General features: G+C 47.1%; 1 protein-coding gene across 2 annotated transcripts in view; it reads right to left on the bottom strand.

Annotated features, from left to right (window-relative positions):
• SEC14L5 (SEC14 like lipid binding 5) overlaps positions 1 to 26,523 on the bottom strand; it is a 91,166-nt gene that overhangs the window by 40,180 nt on the left and 24,463 nt on the right. For both annotated transcript variants that reach the window (XM_040356388.1, XM_040356389.1), the window contains exon 3: positions 19,332 to 19,417. In XM_040356388.1, the coding sequence (XP_040212322.1) occupies positions 19,332 to 19,394 (63 nt within the window). In that variant the 5' untranslated portion in view covers positions 19,395 to 19,417. The remainder of the gene's footprint in view (positions 1 to 19,331; positions 19,418 to 26,523) is intronic.

Below are 26,523 nucleotides of genomic sequence, written 5' to 3'. Positions count from 1 at the left end.
CTAATAGTTTGAAACACCCACAATGCCCCAGGTAGCTCAAGGTCATGTCATTTTGTCTCTAGGCCATGTTAGGAATCTCGGGAGTAATGGTTTTTGTTTTTAATTCATAAAAATGTAATTCAAAATTTTAAAGCCCAACTCTGGGCTGGAAGAAGAAAAACATTGGGCCCCCGCCCTCACATTTCAAGGGTTAAATGTTCGTTATGTCAAGGGGGATATGAGGAGGCTGCATTTCCTACCTTACCCCCCCCCCCACCCCAGCGATGCCCTCTTCTCTCTTTGGTACTCTGGGCTGCAGCGGTTCCTTTGGCGCCATCAGTAAAATGCAGGGCTATTAATCCTTCACTGTACATAGAGGAGGCAAGAGTGAGACTGTGGCCAGGAGAACCTTAGAATAAGGTGACCAGATTTTTTAAATGAAATCCGGGGACATATTTTTTCTTCACTAGTAATGGCAACAATCAGAGACTCTCTGCCCCTCGCCGCCCGTCTCACAGTCTTACTCTTCGGGCCTCGGCTACTACTGGATGGGGAGCGGAGGAAGATCACCCTGCCAGGGAAGGCAAGGAGATAGGCAGGTGGCTGGCCAGGATTTGAGCCAAGGCAGAAGAACATGTGAGCGGAGCTGGATGGGCATATGCCCGAAACTTCAGAAATATTCCCTCCGCTTCGACCAGCACATGATCATCAGAAAGGGGCACAGATAATGGGAAAATACAACCCCCTATGCTAGTAGTGACGGCGGAGCGGGGGTGTGTAATTCTAATTTTTTTTATTTTAATTCTGCACTGATTGTCTTTGAAATTGCCCCTGCCCCCAATAAATCCAATCTGGGGACAAAACCAGGGACAGACTTGGCCCGGGGACAGTGTCCTCAATCAGGGGACTGTCCCCTGAAACTGGGGATGTCTGGTCACCCTACCTTAGAGAAGAGGCTGCAGGGGCACTGGTTGCACCACTAGATAGAGCCTAGAATGAGGAATAAGGAAAGTGTGACGGAACGCCTGGCACCCAGACTGGGCGCTTCCACCAAGATACAGCTTCATCCAGGCTGGAACCAGGAACCAGGTATTAGGCCCCTTTCACACGGACGGACTGTTCAGGTCCGCCTGTCAGTTTTGACGGCGGACCTGAACGCCGCTCCATGCATCTCTATGGAGTGTCTGATGTCAGCGACCCAATCCGATCCGCTAAAAACAGACGTATGGGGATATGTCGCCATCCGTCCACGGCAGATCGGATCGGGTAAGATCTGATGAAAACGGACATGCTGTCCGTTTTCATCAGATCACTCCATAGGAGACAGTGGCGCCGACAAGCCCCTCCCCGCTTAGTGAGCAAAGAGGAGCTTGTCATCCGTCGGCTCAGCGGGGATCTGCAGACAGATATCCCGCTGAGCTGGCGGTAGCAGGCGGACTCCGTAGCGACAGAGTCCACCCGTGTGAAAGGAGCCTTATAGCTGAGCACCCAAAAACTAGACGACACTAGCTTAGGTGTAAACTAGAACTGACTTTATTGTAAATTCACACAGAATATACACTATGCAAGATCAGGTACTAGCTTGCTCCCATTATCCTAGACCAGGGATCTCCAAACCTTTCAAACAAAGGGCCAGTCTATTGTCCTTTAGACTTTAGGAGGGCCGGATTGTGGCCAGCAAAGGTAGAAAAGTCCGGGGCCCGGCATCAGTGAAAATAAATATGGCCTCAGGGTCAGTGGTCAATAGGAGGAGGAGTAGTGCACCTATTAGTAGGAGGAATAGTATCCCCTTGGAGATATCGGTGAAAGATATAGTGCCCCATTTTTGGCGTCAGTGGGAGGAATAGTGCCCCAAGGGCCGGATAAAGGCTATCAAAGGGCCACATCTGGCCCTCGGGCCGCAGTTTGGAGACCCCTGTCCTAGACAATTAGCATATCTAAGTAAAGGCCAACATGAACATACACAGTACGCTAATTAACAACATGCCTTTATTAGTCAGGGAGTGGCCAGACAATCTGGCAACAAGCCCACAACCCTGGATTCACAAAGCACATTACACATTACCATAAGTTTAACCACTTCAGCCCCAGAGGATTTGACTGCCAAATGACCGGGCCACTTTTTGCCATTCTGCACTGCGCCGCTTTAACTGACAATTGCGCGGTCATGCGACGCACATTTGCCTGTCCGCGCCATTCTGCCAACGTAAAAGTGCAAGCGCTGGTCGGCAAGTGGTTAAACACATAAACATCCCACAATCCCATCAGTTGAATAAAGTGCAAAGATAGCACTGGTCCCGTAGGCTTATTTTACTGGTATTGTTATCTTAAGGCAATTACTGTTGGTATAAATGATCTGGTTCCTGGGCACTGCGCAATTCTGTTTCGCAGTGATCGCAAAAAAATCGCACAGTGTTTCGGGTGCCATTTAGAATGAATGGTTCCAAACGTGTGCCGTGAATTTTGCAGCGACTGCCACGCGATTTCCAATTGTAGACAAAAATGTAACTGACTCCACGCCTGCGATTTCAAATCGCAGAGTGTGAATGGGGCCTGAGCGATTAAATCAGCTGCTGAAAGTACCAAAGAAACTGGAGGTATTACTGAGGGTATGAAACGTCAGGACAAGGAGAGGAACAAGTGACACCGATGGAGGGAAGATCAGCCGCAAAACCAGTCGGAGGTGACGTGGCAGAAAAAAAAAAAAGTCGCCGTCCCAGCAGACAGGTGAGATGTATGTAAATAAGGAGGACTGCTTTCCCTAAACCCCGGATATACGATCTCAGCAGCATTTGGTTACCTGACGTGCGGTTGAGGAAGACGAAACAGAGCATAACGCACGCTCCAATCTGAGCCACGCCATTCTACCCGCTTCCATGCAATTCCAGGAAATTATTCCACCTCATAAATGTCATCGATCTATCATGTACTCCGTTATCAGTGTGCTTGTGCAGGCTGGTGCGGTACTTCTTATATTATTATATTCAAGGGTCTCATTCTAACATAGGGCTTAGTCCTAGAGGTGATCTCTATGAATAAGCGTCACGTTAGGGCGAAACGTGCCAGGAAAAGGAGCCTGTGCCCGTCAGGATATTGTTGCCCAAAAATAAAGCTTGTTCAGAAAAATAAACAGCAGTGGAGCATCCTGTTTTTTTTGACTACTGAATGCTTTATGGTAATGCGATGAATCCCAACAGGACCTAAATACCACATTCATTGCCAATAGGGTTGCACTTATATCGTTTTTTTTATCGGGGAGTACAAGTACCAATACTTTCGGTCCCAGGGCCGATCCTAGGGTCACAGGCTCCTGGGTGAAGAAATATTTCTGGCGCCCCCCACATGGGCGTGGTCATTTTACTAACCCCTCCCCTGTACAAATGTTTCTATGGCAATGACACAGCCGCAGAGATGCTCCCCCACAAAGTCTCCATTACCCTGGGATCCTTACACGATCTATTAACCACTTAAGCCCCGGACCAATATGCAGCCTAAAGACCCAAGGTGTTTTTACAGTTCGGGACTGCGTCGCTTTAACAGACAATTGCGCGGTCGTGCGACGTGGCTCCCAAACAAAATTGGCGTCCTTTTTTCCCCACAAATAGAGCTTTCTTTTGGTGGTATTTGATCACACCTGCGGTTTTTAGTTTTTGCGCTATAAACAAAAATAGAGCGACAATTTTGAAAAAAATTCAAAATTTTTTACTTTTTACTATAATAAATATCCCCCAAAAACATATATAAAAACATTTTTTTCCCTCAGTTTAGGCCGATACGTATTCTTCGACCTATTTTTAGTAAAAAAAATCGCAATAAGCGTTTATCGATTTGTTTGCGCAAAATTTATAGCGTTTACAAAATAGGGGATAGTTTTATTGCATTTTTATTCATTTTTTTTTTTTACTACTAATGGCGGCGATCAGTGATTTTTTTCGTGACTGCGACATTATGGCGGACACTTCGGACAATTTTGACACATTTTTGGGACCATTGTCATTTTCACAGCAAAAAATGCATTTAAATTGCATTCTTTATTGTGAAAATGACAGTTGCAGTTTGGGAGTTAACCACAGGTGGCGCTGTAGGAGTTAGGGTGCACCTAGTGTGTGTTTACAACTGTAGGGGAGTGTGGCTGTAGGACTGACGTCATCGATTGTGTCTCCCCTATAAAGGGAATGACGCGATCGATGCGCCGCCATAGTGAAGGACGGGGAAGCCGTGTTTACATACGGCTCTCCCCGTTCTTCAGCTCCGGGGAGCGATCGCGACGGAGCGGCTATAAACAAATAGCCGCGCCGTGGTCCCGGATCGCTCCCCGAGCGAACCTGACCGCCGCATGTAGCGGGGGGGGGGTCCCGATCGGACCCCCCACCCGCTAATAGGCAAGGACGTACATTAACGCCCATGTGCCTGTACGTGCCATATTGTGGACGTACATTTACATGCGGAGGTCGGGAAGTGGTTAACAATAAACAAAATACAGGAAGAGAAGCAGAGTACTTTATTGGGACCTGGAGGGGGGCCTCTGTGAGGGACGCAGATAGGGCTTCTGTTAGAGAGTCTGTTAGAAAGAGACCCCAGACATACTACAGACATGATACAGGAGATGGTCAGAGACTGCAGACATGGTACACGAGATGGTCAGAGACTGCAGACATAGTACAGGAGATGGTCAAAACCGATCGTGTGTGGGCCCCATAGGTTATTTATCCATAGGTTAAAAAAAAAGCCAACTTGCTTTAAATTTAACCGATGGATTCCTAACCGATAGGTCAAAACCGATCGTTAGTAGGCACAACCATCGGTTAAAAATCCACGCATGCTCAGAATCAAGTCGACGCATGCTTGGAAGCATTGATCTTCGTTTTTTTCAGCACGTCGTTGTGTTTTACGTCACCGCGTTCTGACACGATCGTTTTTTTTTTAACCGATGGTGTGTAGGCGCGACGGACCATCAGTCAGCCTTATCGGTTAACCTAGGACAACGGTCCTTCAGACCGTTCTCATCGGATGGACTGATCGTGTGTACGAGGCTTTAGGGGACTTTGGAGCAGATGCTGGAGTTCAAACCCAACCTTCATTGAAAAAAAAACAAAAAACGTGATAGGTTGCTACGGGCAACACGCAACTTTCTTTTAAAGCAGTGGTTCACCCTAAATAACAAGTTTCTACCATAAAATCCAGCATACTAGCGTGAGCTACAGTATGCCTTTATTTTATTTTTTGCGCCGTACTCACAGTTTAATCCCTTAGTTAAGTTTCAGACTCCCCGCGGGGAATGGCCGTTCCTATGCAGAGGGGAACATGATTGACGGCCGGCTATGGCGCGTCACGCTTCCCGAAAATAGCCGGAGTAGGACTCGGCTCTTCACTGCGCTATAAGGCGCCTGCGCACAGACTAGGAGCTGACTGCGCAGGCGCCGTGAAGAGCCAAGTCCTATTTCGGCTATTTCCGGGAAGCGTAACGCGCCATAGCCAGCCGTCAATCATGTTCCCCTCTGCATAGGAACGCCTACTCCTCGCGGGGAGTCTGAAACGTAACTACGGGATTAAACTGAGTACGGCGCAAAAAAAATAAAATAAAGGCATACTGTAGCTCCCGCTAGTATGCTGGATGACATGGTAGAAATTTTTTTTTTTTTAGGGTGAACCCCCGCTTTAAGTTTCCATCACTCTCCCTCGTTATATGGACCTTTTCTCATCCCTGCAGGCCACCGAATGACCGATGAAACGAGTCTCTGCTCCTCACTGCAATACGGCAATATACGGGAAAGCTGCGAGCTGCATGCGTCTTCCTCGGGAGACCTTGTGTAAGCAGAAAACACACTTCCCTGGGGACTGTTCTGGAACAGCTGCTGTTCACAACACAATGTACTGTACTGCTGGACGTGAATGAAAGCCTAGGGCTCCAAATATTTCTCAAGAACACCAAGACACAAACATTAGTCTTCTTGAAAGAATGTCACGTGATAATAAAGGTGAACGTCAGGCAAACAGCGGAGTATGCACATGAAATGCGTAGATGGGAGCTGCTTCACCTGCCGAAGGATTTGTATTTTGTGGCCATCCATTCCCAACACAACATCATCACACGGCACAGCCAGGTGAGGGACCTGACTTTTCCCCTTGCTGCAGATAAACAATAAATTTAGGTCACCAGCCCACCAGTTAGTTAGTAGAGACAAATCCCAACAGACTAAAGGCTGAAATTTAAAAAAACGGGGGTTCAACAAAATATTGACATAAGGGGGTGATCCTTTTTCCAACTCAGTGATTCGGACATGTGCTCGTGTGCGTGCGCATTGCACACATGCTCATTTCTCCCAGCAAAGGGGCAATGGTAGATGTACTGAGCTAGTTCGTCACGCGCATGTACATGCACGTGCACATACCAATCTGCGTGTGCCCTTGGCGCCCAGTGGCCTATTTAAACTGTCACTATGACAGGGTTTGACAAATTTGCTTGGAATCTAGGAGCCAGCTAAAAAAGTTAGGAGCCAGAAAACGCACCCCGTCCCGAGGAGCTTGCGCGCAGAAGCGAACACATACGTGAGCAGCGCCCGCATATGTAAACAGTGTTCAAACCACACATGTGAGGTATCGCCGCGATTGGTAGAGTGAGAGCAATAATTCTAGCCCTAGTCCTCCTCTGTAACTCATAACATGCAACCTGTAGATTTTTTTAAACGTCGCCTATGAAGATTTTAAAGGGTAAAAGTTTGTCGACATTCCACGAGCGGACGCAATTTTGAAGCGTGACATGTTGGGTATGAATTTACTCGGCGTAACATTATCTTTCATAATGTTAAAAAAAATGGGGATAACTTTACTGTTGTCTTATTTTTTAATTAAAAAAAGTGTAATTTTTTCACAAAAAAGTGCGCTTGTAAGACCGCTTCGCAAATACGGCGTGACAGAAAGTATTGCAATGATCGCCATTTTATTCTCTAGGGTGTTAGGATAAAAAATATGTATAATGTGTGTGGGTTCTAATTAGAGGGAAGAAGATGGCAGTGAAAAATAGTGAAAAATGACATTAGAATTGCTGTTTAACTTGTAATGCTTAACTTGTAATACCAACAGCCACCACAAGATGGCGCCAGCTCACACATCTGGTGGTAATAACTTGTAATACCAACGGCTCACCACCAGATGGCGCCCGGGATTTGTCGAGCCCTGCACTATGAGCAGTTGCTCAATGGTCTTCAGTTTGTTCCTGAGACCCGATCTGCTGTACCAGCTTACCAGTGCCTGGCCCGGATCGCCTTTGGACTCCGCTCCTGCTTTAACTCTGTTTACCTGTTTATTTTGACCTCAGACTATTTTTTGGACTTTTCTCTGCCTGCAGTGCTTTTGCCCGGCCGTTTCTGACCTTGGCCTGCCTTCTGGGCATGTTTTGCCTGCTGCCCTGATGTTGCCGAATGCTGCACTTCTCCTGGCCCTTCTTCTGTCTCCTGCTCTGGTGCCAAGCTGCTTCTGCATTCTGTTCCGAGGACTGCATCCACCAGCTCTACCCACCTACAGAGCGGATATCACCAGCCACCTACTACGGCACTCGTGCCACTCCTTGCCCTTACACTCTCTTAGGTAGATTCACAGAGAAAGGCTTAAACTTGCGGCGGCGTAGCTTAGCCTGTTTAGGCTACGCCGCCGTAAGTTAGCTAGGCTAGTAATGATTCTCAATGTACTTGCCTGCTAATATACGGCGGCGTAGCCTAAAGCGGGCGGGCGTAAGGGCGCCGAATTCAAATGTGTTGGAGGGGGGCGTGTTTTATGGTAATGAGGCTTGACCTCACGTTTTTTACATTTTTCTTTTAATGCGCTTGCGCCGGGCGCCTACATTTCCCAGGGCGCATTGCGGCTAAGTACGCCGCACGGGCCTATTGATTTCGACGTGGACGTAAACGACGTAAATCCCGATTCGCGGACGACTTACGCAAACGACGTAAAAATTTCCAATCTCGCGGCGGGAACGGCGGCCATACTTTAACATTGTTATTCCACCTAATAGATGGAATAACTTTAGGCCTGATAATGCCTTACGGAAACGGCGTAAAACTACTGCGGCGGCCGGGCGTACGTTCGTGAATCGGCGTATCAACTCATTTACATAATCTACGCCGACCACAATGGAAGCGCCACCTAGCGGCCATCCGAAAAATTGCAACCTAAGATAGGACGGCGCAAGCCGTCGTATCTTAGATATGTTTAAGCGTATCTCTGTTTGAGCATACGCTTAAACATATTTCGGCGTAGATTCTGAGTTAGGTCGGCTTATCTACTGATAAGCCGGCCTAACTCTTTCTGAATCTACCTATCTGTCTCCACCTTCAGGAGTGAGTATTGGGCAAAAGAGGCCTCCACAATGTACCAGTCTTCACCAGGTATGTGATACACAGTCTGGGAAGCTACTGTGTGCCTGGCTGCTAGTGTAATGCTGCGTACACACAAATTTTTTTAATTGGTCGTGAAAAACGGTCGTGTGTAGGCTCCAGAGCATTTTGGGCGTTAAAAATTTAGAACCTGCTCTATTTTTTCTCGTCGTTTTTCACGTCGTCGTTTTCCGCGTTGTGAAAAACGGTCGTGCGTACGCTTTAACGAGGGAGAAAAAAACGCACATGCTCAGAAGCAAGTTATGAGAAGGGGAAATTAGCAAAAGCTGCCCACAGGGTGGCGCCATTCGAATGGAACCTCTCCTTTATAGTTCCGTTGCACATGTTGTACGTCACCGTGCTTTGCTCAAGCATTTTTTTTCGCGGTCGTGTGTATGAAAGGCAGGCTTGAGAGGAGTCACGTAGAGAAAAAAAAAAAGTTTTTTTTTCAATGACATGAATAACGGTCGTGTGTACGCGGCATAAGGGATGTCAAAATAAAGTACCCCATAAAAAAGGATCATAAATCTGCTAGTGGAGAAAGTTAAACTCATGGCATTTTTATTTAATCACCAGTAGATGGCAGCATAGAGTAAAAAGCCTGAATGACAGAAAGCACATTCTAATGGGACCATTGCTAATAGCAGGGGAACCAAAAGACTGACCTTTGTTTCTGGTGGGAACACAATAGCAGTTGCTAACCAGTCTATCAATCTGAAGGTCATTGCAAGTAAGAGGGAGCATATTTAAGGTTATAAACAGGGTGAAAGTGATTTAATGTACGCCTTTGTGATCAGTAAAGGCTGCTGTGTGACTAATTAACATATCAACACATGTGTAATTGTTTTTTGTTTTCTTTGAGGACATTATTCCTGTGTATGTGAAAGTTATTATTATAGATGTGTATTATTTTGTATGTACACAGTAGCAGTTGCTACCCAGTCTACCAGTCTTAGAGCCGGGTCACACAGGCGCGACTAGGGTTGCCACCTTTTCTTCAAGTCAAACCCAAACACTTTAGCGGGCCCTCTGCAATTTTTTTTTATAGTATAACCTATACATATATTTTGCTATTAAACACCATTTCTGATCATATGAAGTTAATACCAAGAGTTCCCCTTTACATCAGAGTCCTCAGAGTTCCCCTTTTAAATCTGAATCCACAGAGTTCCCCTTTCACATCTGAACTCGCAGAGATCCCTTTCACTGTAAGGGGGGACTCTGCAGACTATGATGTAACTTGTGGTTAACTCTCAAACTGCAATTGTCATTTTCACAGTAAACAAAGCATTTTTAATGCATTTTTTGCTGTGAAAATGACAATTGTCCCAAAAATGTGTCAAAATTGTCCGATGTGTCCGCCATAATGTCGCAGTCACGAAAAAAATCGCTGATCGCCGCCATTAGTAGTAAAAAAATATATATATATAAAAATGCAATAAAACTATCCCCTATTTTGTAAACGCTATAAATTTTGCGCAAACCAATCGATAAAGGCTTATTGCGATTTTTTTTTACCAAAAATAGGTAGAAGAATACGTATCGGCCTAAACTGAGGAAAAAAATCTTTGTTTTTATATATTTTTGGGGGATGTTTATTATAGCAACAAGTAAAAAATATTGAATTTTTTTCAAAATTGTCGCTCTATTTTTGTTTATAGCGCAAAAAATAAAAACCGCAGAGGTGACCAAATACCACCAAAAGAAAGCTCTATTTGTGGGGAAAAAAGGACGCCAATTTTGTTTGGAAGCCACGTCGCACGACCGCGCAATTGTCAGTTAAAGCGACGCAGTGCCGAATGGCAAAACGGGGCCTGGTCCTTTAGCTGCATTTTGGTCCGGGTCTTAAGTGGTTAATTGGCACCTTTACAGCGATCATTATTATAAATGCAACTATTTTTGTTACGCCTGAGAAAACAATAGGCTTTACCGAATAATGTGCGTTATTCCCGGATACAGGAAAGGGTTTATTGTGTGTGTGCAGCAGGTGCGGGATTTGCAGCGCTTCTTGTATCAATAGCGTAATGAGCTCTTGTACTCGGATACAATGTCACCGGGGACATCAGATCATCGCTAATAAAAGGTGAGTGTTTACCTGCTAAATGGCATCTGCAATATATCCTACTTTCCACTGCATTACAGATTTATGCCATTTATTAATACAAAGGGGAGGAAAAAAGGACAGCGAGACGTGACCACGAAAAACATCACGTGGGTCCTTCTCATCTCCTACCTACCAAAAATAAACAATAAACCAGGTTCACACTGGTATCTGCTACTTATATTGAAGTGGAGAGGAACTCTTATGCCGCGTACATGCGACCGTTTTTCGGGTTGTAAAAAAATGACATTTTTAATGGTCTAGAAAAAACAACGGGGTAGATTCAGGAAGCTATTACGGCGGCGTATCTCCAGATACGCCGTGGTAATTTCAAATCTGCGTCGGCGTATCGTTACGCCGATTCTCAAAGGCAGATACGCTCCAAAAATAGGCTTCCTCCGCCGACGTACCGTATTTATCGGCGTATACCGCGCACTATTTTGCCCTGAAAATCAGGGGAAAATCGTGGGTGCGCGATATACGCCGATACCCGCTTTCCCGCCACGAGTTTGAATACTGCGCCCGCATATAGCGAGCGCAGTACACTCGTGAATCTTCGGGCAGTCTCGGCGCCTCTCGTACTGACGTCCTGACGTCCTGAGCGTACAGGACGTCAGTGCGAGAGGCGCCCGAGCCTGACCGAAGATTCACGAGTGTACTGCACTCGCTATATGCGGGCGCAGTATTCAAAGTCGTGGCGGGAAACGAGCGGGAGGACGCCGCAGAAGGACGCCGGACCCGCCGAAGATGGACACCGGACCCGCCGAAGATGGACACCGGACCCGCCGAAGAGGACACCCGAAGCGGCAGAAGGACGCCGGACCCGACGAGGCCGCAGATGGACGCCGCGCAAGACACCAAAACTGTAAGTACAAAAAAACAAAAAATATTTTTTTCCCACAGGATTGGCTGCCACTTTGGGGGTGCGCGGTATACGCCAGAGCGCGTTATACCGCGATAAATACGGTAACTTGAATGCGGCGGCGTGGAATTGTGTGCAATATTACGTTGGCCACTAGGGGCGCTTCCGTTGTTTTGGGCGTAGAGTAAGGATGAGCTCCGGCGTGTTCGCATAGAACACGTGCGGAGCCCGCCAGGAAGTCGGCACCCGCGCTGCGCTAATCACAGCCAGGCAGACATTTCCCGATCTCTGCAGCCGAGCATCGGACAATGTCTGCCTGGCTGTGATTAGCGCAGCGCGGGTGCCGACTTCCTGGCGGGCTCCGCACGTGTTCTATGCGAACACGCCGGAGCTCATCCTTAGCGTAGAGTATGCAAATTACCTAGTTACGTCGATTCACAAACGTACGTGCGCCCGGCGGTAGTTTTTTACGTCGTTTGCGTAAGGCGTTTTTTCGGCGTAACGTTGCTCCTGCTATTAGGTGGCGCAGCCAATGTTAAGTATGGAGGTCGTTCCCGCTTCGAAATTTGAATTGTTTACGTCGTTTGCGTAAGTCGTTCGCGAATAGGGCTGGACGTAATTTACGTTCACGTCGAAACCAATACCTCGTTGCGGCGTACTTGGGAGCAATGCACACTGGGATATGTACACGGACGGCGCATGCGCCGTTCGTAAAAAAACGTCAATCACGTCAGGTCATCACACATTAGCATAAAACACGCCCCCCCTTACACATTTGAATTTCGCGCGCTTAGGCCGGCCCCATTTACGCTACGCCGCCGCAACTTACGGAGCAAGTGCTTTGTGAATACTGCACTTGCGCCTGTAAGTTGCGGCGGCGTAGCGTAAATACGATACGCTGCGCCGCCGTAACATGAAGCGCAGCTACCCGAACGGTTTTTCAACCCGATCGTTAATATGGCCTTGCCTACACACGATCGTGGGAAAAAAAATGCTCTAGCAAAGCGCGGTGACGTACAACACGTACGACGGCACTATAAAGGGGAAGTTCCATGCGGATGGCGCCACCCTTTGGGCTGCTTTAGCTGATTCCGTGTTAGTAAAAGACGATTCGCGCTTTTCTGTCTGTTACAGCGTGATGAATGTGCTTCCTCCATTACGAACGCTACTTTTACCAGAACGAGCGCTCCCGTCTCATAACTTGCTTCTGATGAACTGACTGAAGAAAACTGTACATCCCCCCCCCCCCCCGTCTGATTCTTGGCCGCTCGCCCTCGCTGGATCATTACTGAATGTTCGCAAAACCTGAGTCGCGGTTGTGGCGGAGGTTTGTGTTTCGTCTAGCGATCGCCTTTTATCATCTGATCTCCCCGGCAGGCTAAACAATACGGCCGGCTATATGAGGAACAATACGTAAGCGCGGCGGTGAATGAATGGGGCTGTCTTTAAAATTTAAACATCTGTGAAAATCTCATGTATCTTTATCCGGATCGAAATGTGCGGGATTGTCGGAGGACGAGGGATCGCCATTACATCGCGCAGCCAGCCGCAGATCAGATTCAGCCCAGTCAGGACAAGCACACAGATTCCTCGGGGAGATATCCGATCTCACCATCCGATCTCACCATTCGATCTCACCATCCGATCTCACCTGGTGCCCGCAGCCCGTGGACTCAGAAAGGACACCTAAGCTATACACTGGTATATTATCAAATGCTAATTTATAGCGCAAAAAAAAAAGAAGGGCCCAGATTCAGTAAGATTTGCACATAAATTACAGAGGCACAGGGCAACGATTTTGCCCTGCGCCCCCGCAAATTTGCGCCGCTGCCCTCGATTCACAGAGCAGTAGCTCCGTAAATTGCGAGGGCGCGCCGGCAAAATTGCCCGGCGTAATTTAAATGATCCCGCAGGGGGCGGGAATCATTTAAATAAGGCGCGTTCCCGCGCCGATCGTAAAGCGCATGCGCCGTCGGGAAACTTTCCCGACGTGCATTGCGGCAAATGACGTCGCAAGGACGTCATTTGCTTCAAAGTGAACGTGAATGGCGTCTAGCGCCATTCAGGAATCACTTACGCAAACGATGTGAAATTCAAATTTCGCGTCGCGGGAACGGCGGGTATACTTTAGCATTGGCTGCCCCTACTATTAGAAGGGGCAGCCTTACGCTAAAGACGCCATACGGAAACTCCGTAACTTGCGTACGCAGGGCTCGCGCAACATTGTGAATCGGTGTTAGTATGCAATTTGCATATATACACTGAGCACAATGGGAGCGCCCCCTAGCGGTCATCGCAAGAATGCAGCCTAAAATCTGCGTGGCATAAGAGCCTTATGCCACGCAGATTTTAGGCTGCAGTCGGCGTTACGATGTTCCTGAATCAGGAGCATTCGTAACGCCGGCGCAAGCAAGCAAATGCGCTGCGTAACTATGGTTACGCAGGCGCAATTGCTCTCTGAATCCGGGCCAAGGTGATTAAATATCACCAAAAGCTCTATTTGTGGGGAAAAAAAGGAAATCATTTTTGTTTGCGTACAGCGTCGCATGACCGCGCAATTGTCAGTTAAAGAGCTGAAGTGTTCTTGAGAGGGGTCAGTGACTTTTTTAAATGCAAAACGGTGCTTTTTTTTTTTTTTTGCTTTTTTGGTTTATTAGACTTCAATGGAGAAGCTGCAGAAAAGCATGTATTGCATTTTTGCTGCTATTTTACCACGATTTTCCTTTTTTAATTTGCCCAACAAATTGGTCCCAAAAAAAACAAAACATAAAAAAAACACAAATGGCGGTAAAATCGTGTGTACAAAAACACACAGTAAAAAGGACGGCAGAAACAAAACTGCATAGGGGTGATCTGAGCCTAATAAAGACCAATCACTGCTGCTCTCTCTCCTTGTGCAGGGTGACTGTCTCCGCCCCCTCCTCTGGTTTTCTGCAGCCGGCCTGTAGTGGGTGGAGCCTGTTGGGTCCCTCCCACCGCTCTGCTCTCTGCACAGACAACGTACAGCACAGTGATCATGTCACTGATGCCTTTACAAGTCCAGATCCGAATCCGAATGGAAGAAAATCATTGGACCTTCAGGAAAAAACTCAAGACCCACCTCTTCTGAAGGATAAGGATGGAAATGGATACCAAGCGCCTTGAGGCGATTCAGTTTGCATTTGTAGTGCTATACACAGGGCCGGATTCCAGACAAGGCCACCAAGGCCAGGCCTTGGGGCAGCAGTGGGTGCAGGGGTGGCGCCGCGGCAACAGGGGGTAGGGATGGACTGGTCATCAGGACTTCTAGGAGTTTCCCGGTTGGCCAATGGGCTCAGTGGGCCGGTTACAGCAGCCGCCTAATCTGTATCGGAGGTCGCCGGCGATCTTCCCGTCAATCGCCGACAGATGGCGTCTGATAGGTAGATCGAGATTATAGCCAGCATGCAGAGTAGCGCAGGAAGCGTGTGTAATAAGTTCTCTCTCATGTCACTCTGCTGCCCGGTGACCCCTCCTCTCTTCTCGTCCATCCTCATTTGCTTGTGACATCATCTGGGATGGACGAGAAGAGAGGAGAGGCCCCCGGGGAGCAGAGTGACATGAGAGAGAACTTATTACACACACTTCCTGAGCTACTCTGCATGCTGGCTGGTAAAAGATGTGCCCCGCAATGTGCCCTGATGTGCCATGTGCCCCGTGTCCTGATGTGCCCCATATCCTGATGTGCCATGTGCCCCGTGTCCTGATGTGCCCTGTATCCTGATGTGCTATGTGCCCTCATGTGCCCTGTTCCCTGATGTGCTATGTGCCCTGATGTGATCTGATGTGCCCTGATATGCTATGTTCCCTGATGTGCCCTGTTCCCCGTGTCCTGATATGCTATGTGCCCCGTTTACTGAAGTGCCCCATGCCCTGATGTGCCCTGTGCCCCGATGTGCCCTGTGCCTCAATGTGGTGTGATGGGCCCTGATGTGCTGTGCCCTGTACCCTGATGTGATGTGCTTTGATGTGCCCTGTACGTGTTGTGCCCTAATGTGCTGAGCTCTGTACCGTGCCCTGTACCCTGATGTGTTGTGCCATGGGCCGGTCTGGATGAAGGCCCCCTATGCGATGGTGTGTGTGTGTGTGTGTGGGGGGGGGGGGTGGCATTGAAGGACCCGGCATTGAGGCGGCAAAGGGAGTAAATCCGGGCCTGGCTATACAAGTTATTCACTCACTCACACTCAGATAATACCTTGTAAAAAGTATTTGGTGCACGCAAAGTGAATATACAGATGAACCTCGGATTACGAGCATAATCCGTTCCAGGAGAATGCTTGTAATCCAAAAGTACTTGCATATCAAAGCGAGCTTCCCCATTGGAGTCAATGGAAACAAAAAATAATTTGTACCGCATTGACTTCAATAGCATGCAATACCGCATGCGGCCAGAGGTAGGGGGAGCCGGAGAGCCCTTTCAGAGGTTTGCCAAGGTCAGCCGAACTGTCCTCAGGCTTTTCCATGCATTTACGAACGGCTGCGATCAGCGCTGTTCGGCTCCGGCGCCCCCCCCCGACCTCAGGTCAAACGCGATACTGCACACCAATTTGGCCTGAATCCTGATCATTTTACGACACAACACTCGCAAACCGAGTTCGGGTTTTAGGAAATACAGCGCTCGTATTGTGAAACGCTCATTAACCGCGTTACTCGCATCCTGAGCTTCCACTGTACATCCCTTGTGGCTATTGAGGAATATATTTCAGTGAAAGTTTTTGTGTTGGGAGTTTTAAACTCAATGGGGTAGATTCAGAGAGAATTTACGCCGGCGTATCTATTGATACGCCGCGTAAATTCAAATCCGCGCCGGCGTATCTTCTTTCTGTATTCAGAAAGCAAGATACGCCGAAATTAGGCTAAGATCCGTCTGGCGTAAGTCTCTTACGCCGTCGTATCTCAGGGTGCATATTTACGCTGGCCGCTAGGTGGCGTTTTCGGCGTAGAATATGCAAATGACCTAGATACGCCAATTCACAAACGTACGTGCGCCCGGCGAAATTTTTTACGTCATTTGCGTAAGGCTTTTTCGGGCGTAACGTTGCTCCTGCTTCTATGAGGCGCACGCAATGTTAAGTATGAACGTCGTTCCCGCGTAAAATTTTGAATTTTTGACGTCGTTTGCGTAAGTCGTCCGTGAATGGGGCTGGACGTAATTTACGTTCACGTCTAAACCATTACGTCTTTGCGGCGTACTTTGGAGCAATGCACACTGGGATATGTACACGGACGGCGCATGCGCCGTTCGTAAAAAACGTCAATCACGTCGGGTCACCACCCATTTACATAAAACACGCCCCCCTCATCCTCATTTGAATTAGGCGCGCTTACGCCGGCCCCATTTACGCTACGCCGCCGTAACTTAGGAGGCAAGTGCTTTGTGAATACAGCACTTGCCTCACTTACTTACGGCGGCGTAGTGTAAATATGATACGCTACACCGCCGTAACAATGCGCAAATCTACCTGAATCTATAGAATGAAGTTCTATAAACTGACCCTTGATCACCGGCAACCTTAATGTATTTCTGTAGCGCACTGTGGAGTTCTGTGGAGTCTTCTGTGACCAACTGATGGGAAACTGTATCCGTTATCCAACCTACACTGCGCAGATCACACCCGTAATACGCTGGCCTGTGGCCTGGGGCGACATCTGAGCCTCGCCACACTGGGCTTTGTCTAGGTGATCTACGCAAAGTTCTCTGACGTCACAATACTATTGTCTCCTGATCCTCCGCCAGCAGTGTCACCGGATTAACCCTTCGTCATCTGTCCTCGAGTGGCAGGCAGCCTTTATTATATACACTATAATGAACTTTAATGGCATCCCAGTCTTAGTCTGTAGGGTTCAATATTGAGTTGGCCCCGCCCTTTTGCAGCTATAACAGCTACAACTCTTCTGGGAAGGCCGTCCACAAGGTTTAGGAGTGTGTCTATGGGAATGTTTGATTATTCTTATAGAAGTGCATTTGTGAAGTCAGGCACTGATGTTGGACAAGAAGGCCTGGCTCACAGTCTCCACTCTAATTCATCCCAAAGGTGTTCTATCACGTTGAGGTCAGGATTCTGTGCAGGCCAGTGAAGTTCCTCCACCCCAAACTCGCTCATCCATGTCTTTATGGACCTTGCTTTGTGCACTGGTGTGTAGTCATGTTGGAACAGGAAGGGGCCGTCCCCAAACTGTTCCCACAAAGTTGGGAGCATGAAATTGTCCAAAATATCTTGGTATGCTGACGCCCTAAAAGTTCCCTTCACTGGAATTAAGGGGCCCAACCCCTGAAAAACAACCCCACATCATAATCCCCCCTCCACCAAATGATTTGGACCAGTGCACAAAGCAAAGGTCCATAAAGACATAGATGGGCGAGTTTGGGGGTGGAGGAACTTGACTGGCCTGCACAGAGTCCTGACCTTAACCAGATAGAACACCTTTGGGATAAATTAGAGCAGAGATTGTAAGCCAGGCCTTCTCGTCCAACATCAGTGTCTGACCTCACAAATGCGCTGGTGTGGAGAAAGCCTCTTGAGGGGGAGGGGCGAGCAGGCAAGTCAGGACACTCTCTACTTTGCAGATAGAGAAAGGAGCTGTGTGTTAGTGGGCGTCCCGACTCTCCTGCTCGCCCCCTCAAGAGGCTTTCTCCACACCAGGGAGAAAGCCTCGCATTACTGTGTGGAGTTACAGACAGAACAGGAAGTGAGGATTTCTCAGAAGAAATAAGGACATGTAAAAGTAAAATGGAAGGATGAGGTAAGTGAAGGAGGACTGCACTAAGGGAAAGGAAGCTATTTAGGGAAAACATTTTTTTACCTTTACAACCCCTTTAACCACTTAAGGACCGCCTAACGCCGATATACGTCGGCAGAATGGCACAGCTGGGCACAGGCACGTACATGTACGTCGCCTTTAAGAGTCCAGCCGTGACCCGGTCCGAAGCTCCGTGAACGCGTTCGCGGGACCCACGGACCCGATCGCCGCTGGTGTCCCGCAATCGCTCACAGGAGCTGGAGAACGGGGAGAGGAGAGTGTAAACACAGCTTCCCAGTTCTTCACAGTGGCAGTGTCATTGATCGTCTGTTCCCTGATATAGGAAAAGACGATTACTGATGTCACACTTCCAGCCCCGCCCCCCTACAGTTAGAAACACATATGAGGTCACACTTAACCCCTACAGCGCCCCCTAGTGGTTAAGTCCTAAACTGCAATTGCCATTTTCACAGTAAACAGTGCATATTTATCGCCCTTTTCACTGTGAAAATGACAATGGTCCCAAAAATGTGTCAAAATTGTCCGATTGTGTCCGGCCATAATGTCGCAGTCACGAAAAAAAAATCGCTGATTGCCACCATTAGTAGTAAAAAAAAAAATATTAATAAAAATGCCATAAAACTATCTCCTATTTTGTAAACGCTATAAATTTTGCGCAAACCAATCGTTTTTTTTTTTACCAAAAATAGGTAGAAGAATACGTATCGGCCTAAACTGAGGAAAAAAAGTGTTTCTATATATTTTTGGGGGATAATTATTATAGCAAAAAGGAAAAATATTGAATTTTTTTCAAAATTGTCGCTCTATTTTTGTTTATAGCGCAAAAAATAAAAACCGCAGAGGTGATCAAATACCACCAAAAGAAAGCTCTATTTGTGGGGAAAAAAGGACGCCAATTTTGTTTGGGAGCCACGTCGCACAACCGCGCAATCGTCAGTTAAAGCAACGCAGTGCCGAATCGCAAAAAGGGGCCTGGTCCTTTACCTGCATATTGATCCAGGTCTTAAGTGGTTAATAGCACAGGTGAGAATGAAGTGAGAGGGGGGGGTTCGGACCTCACAATGATGGAGGACACGTAAACCCTCGCCACCATTGTCCAACAAAATGGCTTGTGCCTAACCTTTAATCTCCTGACCCTCGTTAATTAATACTTTCCACAGACAGCTGTGGAGCATAAAATTAATATTTCCAAGAGGTTCTAAAACAAAAAAGGAGGACAACATAAACATTCACTTACCGCCATGACAAGTTCGAAGGGGTGCTTGTACACCCGTACCGGGGACTGGTACTTCTGCACCATCTTCCTTCACCGGCTGGGTCTATCTGTACAAAGAAACAATCGGTCAGCCATTGCGTTGCTTTCCTTTTACTTTCATTTGATCTAGGACTATTCCCTTATCCTAAATGACACGGGGTTCTAATTCTCCTCTACTCTAGAAAGAAGCCCAAAAGAAAAAAAAAGATTGAATACTCCCATCAGACTATTGCCTAGATTCACATAGATTGCCGCAACTTTGCGGCGGCGTAGCTTAAGGAATTTAAGCTACGCCGCCGTAAGTAGCGAGGCAAGTACATGATTCACAATGTACTTGCCTGCTAAGTTACGGCGGCGTAGCCTAAAGCGGCGGGCGTAAGGGCGCCTAATTCAAATGTGTTTGAGGGGGGCGTGTTTTATGTTTTTTTACGTTTTTTCCGAACTGCGCATGCGCCGGGCGCCTACACTTCCCAGTGTGCATTGCGGCTAAGTACGCCGCACGGGCCTATTGATTTCGACGTGGACGTAAACGACGTAAATTCCGATTCACGGACGACTTACGCAAGCAACGTAAAAATTTCGAATTTCGACGCGGGTGCGGCGGCCATACTTAACATTACTATTCCATGTAGGGCTAAGCTCTAACTTTAGGCGGCCTATCTCTAACGTAAACGGCGTAAAAGTACTGTGTCGGCCGGGCGTACATTCGTGAATCGGCGTATCTACTCATTTACATATTCTACGCCGACCGCAATGAAAGCGGCACCTAGCGGCCATCCGATATATTGCAATCTAAGATAGGACGGCGCAAGCCGTCGTATATTAGATATGTTTAAGCGTATCTCTGTTTGAGCATACGCTTAAACATAAGTCGGCTTAGATTCTGAATCAGATCGACTTATCTACTGATAAGCCGGCCTAACTATTTCTGAATCTACCTATATATGTGAATCTACATATTTTATTAATGTCATTGACCCGTAAAAGCCTCCCTTTTGTGGATATCCAAAAACTCTGTGACTGCCGATGGGAGCCACTACCTTGACTGTAAAGTCAGGCGCCCCAGCAGACTCCGAGCTCCCATAGGGACACGGTGTTCCTCAACCTTTCCTTTCACATAAGGTTTATTGAATTTTAGGGTATACAGGACAGTGTTGCCAGCCATAGCAAGAAAGAGTTCTAGTAAATTACAGCAACAATGTTCTACATATAGTCACTGGGCCAGATTCATGTACAATGGTGCAGATTTGCACCGGCGTGGTGCATCATTTTTAGACTACACCGGTCCAGCGCGGAGAGGCAGTTAGGTGATTCAAGAAACTTTTTTTGTCTACGATGCCCCAGCGGGGCGGATTTTAGACGGCGTAAGGCCAAATGGGAGTCACCCTATGCTAATGAAGTGCCGACGCAGGGGTCACGCAGGGGCGCATCTTAGACCGCACATGCTCAGTGACATCCAGGGGTAAATGCCCCAATCTGCACATGCTCAGAACTGCGCCCCGGCGTGACCCCTGAGCTACGCCGCCCACTACCAATGCCCAGTCCATAAATCAGCCCAGACATCCGCCCTGCAGGTGCAAATGTACTGAAGCTTTTTTTTTCCAAGCTAGGTCGTTTGCATTGTGGTGGGGCAGTTATGGCTGGTGATGTCATCCTGCAGGATTCTGGTTAATTCCAGGATGACTTCACGGCTGAATCTGTAGGTGCGATACACCTCCAATTCCCCCATGTCAAAGACGTCAATGCGCCTCTCCCGTGCCCTCCTACGTGCCCGTCGACGCAATAGTGCAAGGACCACGGCTGCCCCTGGCATGTTGGCACACAGATGTGTTGTCCAGCAAGTGTTGTTGCTCAGGTCGTCTGTAACGCTGCTGCTTTAGCTGCTCTCCAGCTGACCTGTGCAAGTCTGGTGCAAAGTTACCCCTGCTTTTATGAGGGGTAACTTGGCGCCGGAATTTTCTGGTCCGCGCACCGGGAGTAGCCTGCGCCGGTCAAGCTTAAGTTGATGAATCGGCCCAACAACCTCATTTGCATATTTAAAACACAAAAACCATGGCCGCGCCAGATCCGACCACCGTAAATCTGCACCAACGCCGCGCCGGCGTGGAAATGTTACACCGAGGCGATGAAGTCTATTTGGAGGCGTAATCTGGTTCTCTGGGTACGGCGCAGCGATCCGCCGGCGCAAATCTGCACTTACGCTGCGCATCTCCCAAAAAAACGGTGTAAGTGCTACATGAATCTGCCCCACAGTTTATAGTAAAATATTGCAACAGGTCAACTTCAGAAGGTGTATTTGTGTGCGGGCTGGCGGGCGTGTACGTGTGGGTTGGGGGTGATAAAGGTAAATGGAGCAGGGGTTTCAATATTGTATAGCGGTACTATATGAAACGTTGTTTTGTTATCTTTGTGAAAGAAAAGATTTAAAAATAAAGAATTTATAAAAAAAAAAGAACCAACGAAGAACAAGTCAATTGTTGAAAACTGATATAAACCCTCACACAGCGCAATCATTAAGCAGACCTCTTCTCTGGCCAGGCCGATTAGTGTGGATCTCAGAAGTTGCCTTAAGACGATAAGCTGACCCAAATGTCCTTCATTCTATAAAAAGCTCTCCAACTCTCACCTTCATCCTGAAGAACATCATCGTCTAATGTAAAGATTAAACAGCAATGCTTGTCCATGCTACACAAATGATATCAAAACCAGGTACTGTATATAAAAAAGTGTAAACTGTACCAACACATATCTATTCTAAATATAAGACACATAAACTGAACATCCACACAAAATATAGAAACCCTGCGATCTGCTATGTGCCTGCTTGAATTTTATTTTTTATTTTATTTATTATTTTTATTTTTTTGTAAGGTTGTGTATCGTATAGCAACTGTGCTTTTAGGTTCTACATTTACCCCGGTGTGTTAACCGGTATGTTACCTAAGCCAGCATTAGGTCAATCTAGCAGGCCACTTGAGTTGAGGACATTCTATTGCCGGCCTTCTGGCTTCGCTTTTGGATCCCTAGGAGCTGGATTGATCTCAGGTCTACGGACTATCTTTTCTGATATATGATAGCTTATGGTGTGTCCTCCACTGCTTTTTTTCTTTTGTATTCTTTTTTGTTTGCTGATGTGTTTTTTCAATAAAACTCTTTGTACAAGAAACCCTCCGAAATGTTCTTCCATAGGTGCAATAAAACACGTCTTCTGGAGTATCAAAGTATTGCGACCCCCTACGTCACAATATGGCACAACTAACAGCCCAACCAGTAACCTTATCATATGCTTCTTATTTCCTCCTATCTTCTCCGTTCCCTATCATTATAAAAAGCTTTACATACTCTATTCAATGCTATACAAGGGGTCATCATCACCTGCAGTCAGTGTGGACCTTCTCTTTAAAGTGGGGGCAGACAACATGTCGATCACAATCTCCCCGTTGATCATGGGCAGGTGACAGATTGGTCAGATCCCTTCCCTGCTTACACACGTAACCTGGAAAGTAGTGGGGTCTGCATTTACTGGAACCGATCCCCTGTATTTTCCCCCTGCAGCAGCAGAAAGACAGCTTCTCCTCCTCTCCCTCCTGCCGGAATTCAGCTGCTGCAGCAGGAAAATATAGAGGATCAGTTCCAGTAAATGCTGCCCCCACCTCCCGTCCTGTGCAAGTAGCTTCCCCTTCCTTCTGCTGCCTGGGTTGTGTGCTCCCCTGGTTTCCAACATACCCTGCAGCGCATCCAAATTCCCCTTCTCTCCCCTCTCTCTTCTCCAGCCGGCTACTGTGGGGGATCTTTTCAGGATGGGGAGCAAGTAAAGGAGCTGGCAAATATGTCATCTGAATGAATGAACAAATGGATGATTTTATATATATATATATGGCTTTTTTTCAGGGGGAACTTGGGGGAACTCACTTCCACCACCTGTGGCTCAGACCCTTTGTTGCCTGCTCACCACAATCACCTGTAAATACAGAAGTCTGGTTTCTGTGTTTACAAGTGACAGCTCTGCAGTCTGTGTGTAACCCCCATAATCTCTGCACTCTGTATGTAATGCAATCCTAGGGGCAGATCCACAGACAGAGTACGCCGGCGTATCTACTGATACGCCGGCGTACTTTCAAATTACCCGCGTCGTATCTTTAGTTTGAACCCTCAAACCAAGATACAACGGCATCTGGGTTTGATCCGACAGGCGTATGGCTTTGTACGCCTTCGGATCATAGATGCAATACTTCGGCGTCCGCTGGGTGGAGTTTGCGTCGTTTTACGCGTCGGGTATGCAAATTAGCTATTTCCGACGATCCACGAACGTACGCGCGGTCGTCGCATTCTCTTACATCGTCTCTAGTCGGCTTTTTGCGGCGTATAGTTAAAGCTGCTTTTTTGCGGCGTATAGTTAGATTTGCCATGTTAAGTATGGCCGTCGTTCCCGCGTCGAAATTTGAATTTTTTCTTTTTTTTTGCGCAAGTCGTCCGTGAACCGGGATGGACGTAAGTCACGTCTAAGTTTAAAAAATTACGTCTTTGCGACGTCATTTCGCGCAATGCACGGCGGGAAATTTAGAAACGGAGCATGCGCAGTTCATTCGGCGCGGGGACGCGCTTCATTTAAATGAAACACGCCCCCTAATCGCCGATTTGAATTACGTGCCGTTACGCCGCCAGAGATAGACTACGCTGCCGTAACTTTAGGCACGCAATCTTTCAGGATTCGAACCTAAGCCGGGAAAGTTACCGCGGCGTAGCATATCTCTGATACGCTGCGGGGGTGCAGATCTCTGTGGATCTGCCCCCTAGTATTTAATGCCCCTTTAAGACCCTCTTACTGTTTGTGAAATCTGACCACACCCACTGTTTAATGTGATTTGGAGGGTGTGTGTGGAGGGGGGGGGGGGAGTTTTTGGGGGTCATGGTTGACTTCCAGCACCTAGTGTTTGAGAAAAAAAAGCCTTGTGTGTGCATATATATATTAGGGCTTATACTGATTAAAATTTTCGTGTTCGATTAATCAATTTTTTTTTTTTTAATCGATTAATCGAACTAATTTCGATTTAATTATAATGCACATACAGATCCAACTACTTTTAGCTGATCTCCTTGCAGGCTGATTCCCAGCGCCACTACCAACCACTGGAAAATGGATAGCAGGATACAAAAACACACAAAGGCAGCACTCGATGGGAATAGCTTTAAAACTTTTATAGTCTTCAAGTAGGTAACAAAATAAATATTGCACTGGAGATAAAATCGATGTAGCTACATAAACTGTAAAAATGGTGCAAGTTTGCGCCTGCGCAGTCCTTGAAGAAACTTCCCCGTTAGGGGAACCTTTAGGACAAGTCACCGGCGTATCTTTTTTCTGTATTCAGAAAACAAGATACACCGGAATTTGGCTAAGATCCGACTGGCGTAAGTGTCTTACGCCGTCGTATCTTAGTTGCATATTTACGCTGGCCGCTAGGTGGCGCTTCCGTCGATTTACGCAAGGAATATGTAAATTAGGTAGATACGCCGATTCAGAAACGTATGTCCGCCCGGCGCATTTTTTTACGTCGTTTAAGTTCGGCTTTTTCCGGCGTAAAGTTACCCCTGCTATATGAGGGGTATCCTATGTTAAGTATGGACGTTGTTCCCGCGTCGAATTTGGAAAATTTTACGCCATTTGCGTAAGTCGTTCGCGAATAGGGCTGTACGTAAGTTACGTTCACGTCTAAAGCAATGACGATTTGCGGCAGAATTTCGAGCATGTGCACTGGGATTCTTTCACGAACGGCGTTCGTAAAATACGTCAAATACGTGGGGTCACAGTGAATTTGAATAAAACACGCCCACATCATCCACATTTGAATTAGGCGGGCTTACGCCGGACCAAATACGTTACGCCACCGTAACTTAGGGCGCAAGTTCTTTCTGAATACGGAACTTGCGCCCTAATTTACGGCGGCGTAACGTATCTGAGATACGTTACGCCCGCCGCAAAGATACACCATTGTATCTGAATCCGGGCCACAGTCTATGATCAGATGTACCATTGTACTACTAGACTTTGTTTTCTTTGTACAACTTTTGCAAAACTGAATATTGAATTTGTAAAAAACAAACAAAAAAAAATAACTCACAAGCAGGCCAGTTATAATAATAATAAAATAAAAAAAAACAATATAAAAGCAAGATAAACAATTAAAAAAAAAAAAAAACACAATATGCCAAAAATCACTATAAACCCCACCCGGACATGACCCAGGTCACTAAAAATGCGCAATTTCTATAAGAACTAATAACTGCTAATATATCTCCAACTAATATCTGACATCAATAAGTGCTAATTAAGATAAAATCTGGAAGATACAAAACAATACTTGATAAATAGATCTCTGACATAACAGTCACCCTGTGCAAACCAGAGGCAGAGAGGTGCCATTCCTGGGAAGCCGAAATGAAAAGGCCAATCAATAGATCCTTCAGGTTCCAGCTCTGTCTTGGAAGTTCCGTAGAAATCTCCGTAGTACTCGGTAAAATTCTTGGCTAGAAATAGGTTTGAAATACTCCGAACAGCGGCCAGTTCACTGGGGGAATGGAACATGTGTTCCCTGCTTCCTGCTGTTATGTAAAGCTTCCACACTGGAGGTTCAATGTACGTCATCCAACTTTCCTTGATTGATATCCAGGTACCCGGCACCCCCATGGGCAGTCTTGGTTTCTTGATTGCACGCAAAGGCCATCTCCAAGGCTAAACTCTTACCAACAACTCACATCTTCTCTATTATAAGGATTAAAGTGGTAGTACATTGCTAGGTGTATTCTACCCTAGTGCGGGGGTCTCCATACTTTCTAAACAAACGCCGATTTAGACCTTAGGAGGGCTGGACTGTGGCCACCAGGAGTACAAAATGTCAGAGCATCAGTGGGCGTTAACAATTCTCTATTATTGGTGTCATTGGGTGGAATTGTGCCCCATCATTGGTGTCAGTGGGAAGAATTGTGTCCCATAATTGGGCACAATTGTTGGTGTCATTGGGAGAAATTGTGCGCCATCATTGGGCCCCATTGTTGGTGTCAGTGGGAGGAATTGTGCCCCATCATTGGGCCTCATTGTTGGTGCCAGTGGGAGGAATTGTGCCCCATTATTGGGCCTCATTGTTGGTGTCAGTGGGAGGAATTGTGCCCCATTATT

This window comes from Rana temporaria, chromosome 6, assembly GCF_905171775.1.
Source record: "Rana temporaria chromosome 6, aRanTem1.1, whole genome shotgun sequence".
NCBI lineage: Eukaryota > Metazoa > Chordata > Amphibia > Anura > Ranidae > Rana > Rana temporaria.
Note: the sequence above shows the minus strand (reverse complement) of the source record. Positions and strands in the feature narration are given on the sequence as shown.